At 44.3% G+C, this 10,031-nt stretch overlaps 1 protein-coding gene across 1 annotated transcript; it reads right to left on the bottom strand.

Annotated features, from left to right (window-relative positions):
- Positions 1-5,843: 5,843 nt before the first annotated feature.
- Positions 5,844-9,933, bottom strand: Spata31g1 (SPATA31 subfamily G member 1). Its single transcript, NM_001419539.1, is given in 2 exon segments — positions 5,844-9,332; positions 9,671-9,933. Coding segments are annotated over 2 exon segments (3,621 nt in total). The 5' UTR covers positions 9,908-9,933; the 3' UTR covers positions 5,844-5,948.
- Positions 9,934-10,031: the final 98 nt, after the last annotated feature.

The raw sequence follows: 10,031 nt of genomic DNA, 5'->3' as shown, positions 1-10,031 counted from the left end.
ATAGGGTTTCTCTGTAGTCCTGTCTGCCCTAGACCTCACTGTAGACCAGGCTGTCCTTGAACTCAGATCTGCCTGCCTCTGCCTCTTGAGTGCTGGGTTTGAAAGAGTGCACCACTACTGCCCAGCAGAAATGATTTAATCTCAGAATGAATGATAGAAATATCAAGAGCCAGCATAACACACACTGAGGTAGACCTATTTAGCTCTCAGAATTTGCCTTGAAAAACTCCAAGAGGATGTACAGTGCCAAAATCTTCTCATGCCAAGCGAAAAATTTGAGACAAGGTATTGTAGCCCTGACTGTCGTAGAACTTTTTAGGTAGAACAGGTGACCTTTGAACTAAACAGAGATTTGCCTTTCTCCCAAATGGCTGTGTTAAAGGCTCCTACCACCTCTCCCAGCTAATTGTGTTGTGGTAGTGGTAGCTGGGAATTGTGATTCCTCAGTCTGTGGATGTTCTGGGAACTGAACTTCCTTGGAAGACCAGAAGAGCTCTTAACCAACAAGCTATCTTTTTCAGCCTTGAAATTTGGACTTGTGGAGAAATAATGTTATTAAAAAAGGCATTGGGATTGAAAACCATACTACAATAATCTCAGCAAGCTGTAGAGGTAATGATATGTAGAAGTGGGAGCATTAGAGTGAAGGCACAGGGCATCCTTGAGCAGTGTAATGTTATACATGAGAAGAAACACCTGAGCTAATTTGGAGAGGTTGGGAACAACCTAAAACATCTCGGATCCCAAAAGTGCATTTTATGCTAAAATGCGGGAAGTTAAGGTAGTGTGGATGTAATATTGCCAAATTGAATATTAACTCACTTTTGAGCTTGGTATAGAGTTGCTTAGCCTATGCATGGCCTTAGGATCCATCTTCAATACCACAGAGAGGGCATCAAACCCCATAGAAAAAATTCCTTTTCCCCTTATTTTTTGTTCTCGCTTTTTAAATTCATTTAAAAAATTATTTGTGTGGAGGCCAGAGGGATGGCTCAACAGGTAAAAGGCATTTACAGCCAGGCCCTACAGAATCAAAGGAGAACTGGTTCCAAGTCGTCCTCTTAACAACTTGCAATCCAACACACACTAAATAAATACAGTTAAAGAAAAGTACTTGTGATTGGGTGTTTTGTTTTTGAGCATGTCTGTACCACATGTGTGCCTAATACCCTCAGAGGCCAGAAGAGAGTGGCACATCCTTTGGAGCTAGAGCAGCAAGATGGTTGTGAACTGCTATGTGGATGCTGGGTATCGAGCACAGGCCTGAAGGAGAATTCCAAGCGACCTACCCAAGCTTCCAGAATGCCAGGATTATAGGTGTATACTGACATGCCTGGCCTCCTACTGCTTTATACATTTTTTTTTTACATGTATGTGTTCATTTATACATCTTGTGGGCATGTCTATGGGCTTCCAGTATGGAGGTCAGAAGATAGAATGCAGGAATTGCTTCTCCAGCTGTGTGGGTTTAGGGGATTTAATACAGGCTGTTGTGTCTGGCAGAGAGTGCCTTTACTCACTGAACCATAGCTCAATAGCTATAACTTCTTTAAAAGACATATTAAGTATTTCTTTTTAGCAAAGGAGAGTTCTGTCTGTCTGTACACCTACAGGCCAGAAGAGGGCATCAAACCCCATAGACATGGTTGTGAGCTAACACCGTGTGGTTGCTGGGAATTGAATTCAGGACCTCTGCCTAAGCAGCCAGTGCTCTTAACCACTGAGCCATGTCACCAGCCCAATGGATATGACTTAGTTTTGTTTTGTTTTTTAACTCTTGGGGGGTCAAGAACTAGTCTGAAAGCCATACAATATTAAGACTTTTTTCTCTAGTGAGCCAAATGTCATAACTTCCTACCAGACTGGTACCACAAAGTATGTCTGTATGTCTCTGTTCAAATTTTTGTTATCTTAAGGTTTTCTGTTGATTGGTTTCTTTGGGGATTTTTTTTATTTTGAAACATGGTTTTTCTTTTTTTTAATTTTTATTAGATATATTTCTTTACTTACATTTCAAATGTTATTCCCTTTCCCAGTTTCCTGTCCATAAGTGCCTCCTCTGCCCTCCCCATCCCCCATATGGGTATTCCCCCATGGTTTTTCTTTATAGCCTGGAATTCTCTCTGTAGACCAGGCTGGTCTGGAACTCTGAGAATTCTGCTTCCCAATTGCTGGGATTAAAGGTGCCACTTGACATTGTGTTTTGGGCCTTTTGTTTGTTTGTTTGTTTGTTTGTTTTTGTAACTCACTATGGAGAGAGCCCAAACTGGCCTCACCTCAAACTTGTGATCCTCATATCTGTACCACACCTCCTGGGATTATAGTTATAAGCTATAACCATGCATGCATATCAAAGCCCATCCCCAAGGTCTTCCTGGGCTACACATTGAGATCTGTTGTCTCCAACCCTTGTCTCAAAAAGACAAAAGAGTTTTGTTATGAAAGATTTGTTTTCCTTACCTTTGCAGTGCTGGGAGTTGACTTCAGGGTCCTATGCATACTAATTAAACACTGTGGTAACTGCATATACCTTTTACTCAAAATTTTATGATGCACTCGAATAAATTGTTGACTTCTACTGCAGTAGAAAATAGATTGAAAGGATTAGGGGAAGCAGTTGGGTGAGAAATAATTGGACTGCAAATGTGATAGTGGAGATGGGTCTGAAATAGATTTTATAGTTATGGCTTAAAGATGGATTAAACCAGCCGAGTTTAAGAAGAATTAATGATGGGATAGAGTGACTGTGGTGTTGCATGTCCATCGGATTTACTGAAGGAGGTAGAGGCAGGAGTTCAAGGATAGCCTGGGCTACACCTTTTGCCTGGCAGTGGTGGTATACCCCTTTAATCCCAACATTTGAGGGAGCAGAGGCAATTGGGGATCTCTTAATTCAAGGCCAGTCTTATATACAAATAGGTTCCAGAACAGCCGGGACTGACACAGAAACCCTATCTCAAAAACCAAACAAAACCAAAACAACAACAACAAAAAAGCTTAGGTATTTAGGTACTTTTTCACAGAGTAATTAGTGTGTAAGTTACAGGAAATACTTGAGAAATGTTTTTCAAAAAGGACAAAATGTCTTGTGCATCCAGCTTGGTGCTAGAGGTGCTTGAAAATGTTATGTTTTTACTATGGCCTCTTTTAGTGGAGTGGACTCTGGTATTGATGAAGTTGAACATCATTTTGGGGGAGTTAGAATCACTAAATTCTATACTAAAATGTTCACTCACCACCCTAAATCTACAAATTATACATGTTCCAGAAATTACTTTAGAAGTCATAGTTGTATCAAAAGGGGTAGGAAATGCCTGTAAACCTAAGGCAGCAAGTTGTGGGCAGCCTATTTATGAGCTCCCATCTCAAAAAATAGAAATAGAAACAATAAAGAACAATGTTACAAGACTTAATGCTTCATAAAGATGACAAAACTTTGTAAGCAAATAAATATATTTGTAGTTGTGAGGTTAATACTTATTTTCTAAATTTTATGTGAGTGCACTGCTGTTCTCTTTAGACACACTAGAAGAGGGCATTTAGATCCAGTTATAGATGGTTGTGAGCCACCATGTGGTTGCTTGGAATTGAACTCAGGACCTCTGGAAGAATAGTCAATGCTCTTAACCACTGAGCCATCTCTCTAGCCCATTTTAAGTTTTATAAAAGTTAACGTACAAAATTGCTTCATTATGGAATTTGTTTTATTTTGTAGATAGATAATGGCTTTCTAAGATGTCTACACCTGGGGTTGGGGATTTAGCTCAGTGGTAGAGCGCTTGCCTAGGAAGCGCAAGGCCCTGGGTTTGGTCCCCAGCTCCGGAAAAAAGAACCAAAAAAAAAAAAAAAAAAATGTCTACACCTTTTTGTTTTGAGAGAGGTTCTCACTATGTAGCCTTAATTGGTCTGGAACTCACAGGGATATATATATACCTGCCACTGCCTCTAAAACACTTGGATTAAAATGCACTGTACAAATTATACCAGGCAGAATATCTGCATCCTTAAACCTTGTAACTTGTAGATGTGTTACTGTACATGCAAAGGAGAGTTAAAGATGGAAGAGGAAATAAGGTCATCTGTGGTGTGTGTGTGTGTGTGTGTGTGTGTGTGTGTATTTTAGAGATAGTAACTGCCCCAGCTGATTTTGGAGACCAGGCTGGCCTTGAACTCACAGAGATCTATTTGTGTTACTGTACATGCAAAGGAGAGTTAAAGATGGAAGAGGAAATAAGGTCATCTGTGGTGTGTGTGTGTGTGTGTGTGTGTGTGTGTGTGTGTGTGTGTGTGTGTGTGTGTGTGTGTGTATTTTAGAGATAGTAACTGCCCCAGCTGATTTTGGAGACCAGGCTGGCCTTGAACTCACAGAGATCTATTTGCTTCTGCCTCCTGAGAGCTGGAATTACAATGTACGCCTCCTCTTCTGATTCTGTCATCTGATAAAAGAATGAAGCCTGGGCCCGTAACTTAAGAGTGCTTACCTATCATGGATAAAGCCCTGGGTTTGATAATCTAGGCAGCAAGTAGGATTGCACAGGTAGGTTCATGTAATCACAAGGAGCCTTAGGAGTGGGAAAAGATGGACTAGAGAGAGAGCTCAGTGCTAAAGCATCCTTGTTCAAGACCCTGCCTGGGTTCAGTCCTTACTCCCTATCACAAAAAAAGGAAGAGACACCATAGAGTTGCAGTATGAGAAAGACTTGTTTTGCCGTTTGATAGCTTTGGAAATAGAGAAAGGGAGTTAGTAGCCAAGGTTCATGAGCATCCTCCAGAAGCTGGGAAAAGACAAAATTGAGTCTTCTCTAAAGCTACAGAAAGGAGCTGTATCTGTGCCAACCCCTTGATTGTAGTTGTGTGAGATACGTTGGAGTTTTTGTAAATTTGTGTTTTGTCTGAATTGTTTCATAAACAAGAGAAAGCTACTACTGTACCGAACTAACAGTGTATCAGGAAAATCGGTACAGATTGTAAATCTGAAATTACTGAACACATGAAAATGGAGTGGGGATTTAACCTAGTGGTAGAGCACTTGCCAAACAGTAAATAAAAAGACATGTCACAAGAAGTATCAGTAAGGGTCCAACATGTGAAAAGATACTTGTTTAGTGGCCTTGGGGGCAAAGAAGATGATGTGTTGAAAGAGGAGGCCTGAGATGTAAGGCTGAGAAATGGCTAGGAAGATAGAGAAGCTGAATATGGTGGCACATGTAGAGTCTCCGAACCTGGGAAGTTGAGGGAGGAGGATAGCGAATTGGAGATCAGTCTGGGCTACAGCAAGATCCTGTTTCAAAACGACAGGATTTGAGTCAAGTGGCTGAAGACAACTACAATACAAACGAGCTGATGTGTCAGTGATACTTATGTGAATGGATGCATTTTCTTCCCTGTGAAGTGTTTGTTTCAAGAACAGCATTGGACTGTGTTCCTCTGGCTCTGTAGCTTTACCCTAGAGAGGAGAGACGTGGAAGTTAAAATGGCAGAATGCTTCATCTTTCCTCTAGTAGCATTAAGAAAGCTTGAGAACAGTAATGCTGTTTCCTAATGCTGCAAACCTTTAATACAGTTCTTCATGCTGTGATCCCAACCATAAAATTTGTTGCTATTTATAACTAATCTTGCTACTGCTAATGATATTGTAAATATCAGTTTCCTGATGGTCTTAGTCCACCCTGTGAAAGGGTTGTTGGACCCCCCCCCCCCCCCCCCCCCGCCAAGTGGGTTGTGACCTGCAGGTTGAGAACTGCTGCTCTAGAACCTAATAAATAGGAGATATGGCACTAGCAGAATAGGGAACTGACATCTTTAGTAACCTAGACTTTAAAGAAGACATAAATGGGATTTGTTCAGTTGAACTACTTTATTAGGATTTTCTCTATTTGTCTCTATTTCCCTACCCGCACCGGGTTTGATTCGGGTTATGGGATACTGGGTGGCAGTATTAACATACTTTACAGACTGGATTTGGTTGGCAGGGGTCTATGGACACCTAGAAACTTATCTAATAACTTTTGGAAACCTTTGGTAGGGGGGGCCTTAGGTGTGGAGGATGGGAGGATGGGTGTGGAGGATCCCTGCTTCTTCCTCGGGATCCAAGGACAGTGCTTACAAGGGCAAGGATTCTGGGTATCACCAGCCACCGGGCCTGATCTTTGACGATCCCGGGGACCAGTAGTATTTGGGAGAACCTGCTGAACAAGAGCAGTGTGTGGAGAACTCTGAGCTTTATACTGAGACTTTTCAGGTAGCCTCGATTTAGAGGCCTCTTCTGGTCTACAGGCCCAGACAGGGTTTTTTTCCCTTGTCACAGTGGATGATTCTAACCTTGCAGTCCTTCCACATTTCTCTGCTTTGGGTTTTCTGGGACTCCCTCTCTTTTGGGTTGAGAGTAGTACTGGAGTCTTGTCTTGTGTCTTACCAGAGACCAGAACCCTTGTATTTGAGGGCTCTCCCATTCCTGAACAGTTTTCAGCAGCCTTCATATGCCCGTGCCCTGGGGATGGGGTTTGGTCCATTGCCTTCCATTTCATCCTCTTATTTTTTTTCTGAGACTCTTGTTCTGCTCTTCGAGAAGCTTGTAGCTGAGGCTGAGAGGAGTGGGAGCAGTGAAGGGCCTGGACAGGGAGGGGTTCTGTGCTTTGAACTTTTGGGGGATGACAACTTGAAGAGCAGGGGTGCAGACTGAGAACATGAGTCTGTTGGGGACAAGAGGAAAGTCCCCAAGATTCTGGAGTTAGGTTAAGAACTGAGGAGCTACGAGCAGAGTGATGTGAACCTGGGTCTTTGAGAGTGGGGCTCTGCTGTACTTTCTTCAGTCTGAGCTTTAATTCTCTACTCCATTGCCAGGCGTGGATCACAGGGTGGCCGTGCACCTCTAAGACAGCCTCACCCTGGGAGGAGGGGACCTCTGCCTTGGCTTCTGAGAACATCTCTTCCTTCTGGAGGCCAGGTTGGATAGGCCAGCATGTCGGTTGCAGAGGATTCAGTACTGGAGGATTGGGACCCTGGGAGGCTTCTCTTTCTAGTACATCTCTGTGTACAAACTCAGTTTCAGAGTGCAGCTCTTGTGACAGAGCAGGGAAGAAGCTGGGGGCTGGTAGTTGGTTGGCCCAGGAATCCATCCTCTCTACTACTGAATCCATGGCCTCCATGCACTGGTCTCCAGAAGGCTCACTTACGTGAAACTTCAAAGCAGAGTGTGCATGTGGACTGGGGTCCCAGACCGGGGATACAGAAACACAGTGGTTTTCATTCTGCTTCATGAACCCTCTAGCAGACTCAAAGTCAGATAATACTGCGGGGCTGGGTCCAAGTAAGTGTTGGGATAGTCTTTGAGCTGGAAGCTCAGAGGCCAAGGAGTTATTTTCCCTTTGAGTGTCCCTACTCGAAGCTTCAGATTTAAATGGGTTCTCTATGGGGCTGACTCTAAGGGGTTGCTGTGCAAGAGCTGGGGATGGGTTGAGGTTCAGAAATGGAGGCTCAGAAGGCAAGCGTTTTCTTGTATCCTCAGTATTACTCCCTATAGTTTCTGCTCTAGGGAAGTCATTCACAGTGTTGATTCTTTGTGATTGTATAAAGGGGACTAGAGGTGGTATATGGGGACATGGGGATTCAGTTACCCACAGATGATCTGTCTGCTCCTTTGTCTCCAGTGAAGCTTTAGACTCTAATAAGATTCTTTGGGAGCCCATTATTGTAAAGTCTGGAAGAGAGGTAGAGGGAAGGCTAGGAGATGAAACTAGGTCTGCATAGACACAAAGATTTTCTGTACTAGGTGTACCCTTCAGTTGAGTCTCACATCCCAATGGGACACGCATGGGGGTGGTTTCATTGAACCCCACATTGAAGTTCAAGGTTGGAGTTTCCAAGGCCCAGGGACTACCTGAGTTTTCTCTGCATTGCCATTGAGGCCTAAATCTAGACAGATCCTCTAGGGGACTCTCTTTTTGGTGTTCTGACAGGGTATCTAGAGGAGAGTAGGGGACCGACACTGGAGACTTAGAAACAGGTGGGTTCTTTCTATATCCCGTGTTTTCCCTGAAGTCCTTAGGTGCAGAAAGTCTTTCTTTGGGGTTAACATTTTTTACTTCTGACAGAGAACCTGATGGCTGACAGGAAGCTGATATTAGGGGATCAAAAGCTTGGGGAATGTCTTTATGTACTAGGACTCCCCACTGCGCTTCATATCTAGGGGCAGCTCCTGGAGGGCCAGTTCCTTCAGTCATGGGTACTGTGAGTTGGCAAGGGGATGAGTTTGGAAGTTCACAGGCCTGAGGGTTCTCTTTTTGCACTGTGGTTTCCCAGAGAGTTTTCGATCGAGGCAGTTCTCCCGTGGGGTTTGCTCTCTGGCATTCCGTCAGGGAAGTTGGGAGCGGGCTTGCAGTTGGCATTGCAGCTTCAGAGGCTGTTGGGTGTTCATTTTGATCCATGGTTATCCATGGCATCTCAAACCTATCTAGGACTTCATGAGGACCCAACAGAGAGGCAGAAGGTGATTCTGGATTGTGTTGATGGAGGCTAGGGTCCCCTGGCATCTCCCTCCAGGTCTCAGATGAATATAAGAATGTGGAGGATCTGATTGTTTGGAGTTCAGGCTGAGGGTACAGGGTTTGGTTCTGAGAGATACAAGGAGCCTCTTTGTTCTGTGTAAACCACGGTGTGTGTGCCTCGGTGTCGGATATGATCCCCTTACAGCCCTTGAGCAAAGGCTTAAGATTGGAGGATACTGGTGAGATAGGAGGGGGAGGTGGAGATTGAACTAGCTGAGAACCGGGTGCTATTTCTTCCAGATCTCCCAAAGTATGGGCTTCAGGGGTAGGAGAGAAAGCTGAGGAGTGACAATAGGGAAGCAACAGGTTGTACACCGGCAGGAAGGGAACCTTGTTGAAGAAGACAGAGGGACAAATAGACAACTTTAGTGGAGAGGGGCCATCTGAGCTCAGGAAAATAGTCTCCAAGGACTCACTGTGTAGAGAGGGAAGACCCCAGAAGAGCTGGCTTTTTTTCTGCTTCAGGGAGCTCCCTGAAGCTATCTTGTTTCTCACAGGTAGGTTGGTCAGGATCTGGAAGGTAGGGAAGGGTCTGGAAGGGCTTGGGGGTTGTTTGAGTACTTGTTCTTGTGTCTCTGTGGCCGTGGGGAGGCCCTTAGAACTACAGGATGGCTGTGGTGGGGCTGTAGTGAATCGATTTCCAACAGGGGTGTCCTGGGAAGGATAATACGGTTTTAGTGGACCCAGTGATAATTCTTCTTCCTTCTTTTCCTCATCTTCCACTTCCTCTGATTTTTGCTTCCACAGGTAGTCAAGGAAGGCCAAATGGTAAAGAAGTTGTAGGCCCTAGGGAATAGAGCATGCTCTTAGGTATGGCGACTTCTTAGGAACAGGTGATATGTCATGCGTTTAGTACCTCGGTTCCACATGTAGACTTCCCTGCCCCACAGCTCTGCCAGTGGTCACTTACCAGCTCTTCATAATGTCAGAATCCAGTTCTCATTTAGACCAGCATTTCCTCACACAGCCTAAGGTCAGTGATTACTTGCTCTCAAATCTCGTGTCATTGTGGCTTATAGTCTAATATCAGGGACACATCCATAGTAGTGTCCCTCTACTTGACCACACATATCATTTCAGTAGCTGTTGATCCAGATGCATGTCCAAGGTCAGTGGTCACCTACCTTGCCTTGTATCATTTTATCTCCAGAGCACCAGGGCTGAAGCTGTTGCCATCCTACAAGCTGCCACCATCTTCGGATCTGCCAAACCATGAACAAGAAAAGTATCACCAGATTCCCTGGACTTTGAAGGCAGATGCTGCTGCTGCAGTGTCTGCAGGCCAGAGCATGACTCAGCTGGCCCTGAAGAAGTCCCATATCTCCCTTAGCCCTAAGCAGGTCTTCTAACGGCCAATCCATTTTCTTTAGCCTAGTGGCAGTTTCTTGAGGTCATCAATACATCATAGAACACAGAACTCTCAACTCCCACATGGATCCAATAGCCTTCTCCTGGAGCTTACGGCCAAAATGTCTTTATCAGACA

The sequence above is a fragment of the Rattus norvegicus genome, chromosome 5 (genome assembly GCF_021556685.1).
Source record: "Rattus norvegicus strain SHRSP/BbbUtx chromosome 5, alternate assembly SHRSP_T2T, whole genome shotgun sequence".
Classification (NCBI taxonomy): Eukaryota; Metazoa; Chordata; class Mammalia; order Rodentia; family Muridae; genus Rattus; species Rattus norvegicus.
Note: the sequence above shows the minus strand (reverse complement) of the source record. Positions and strands in the feature narration are given on the sequence as shown.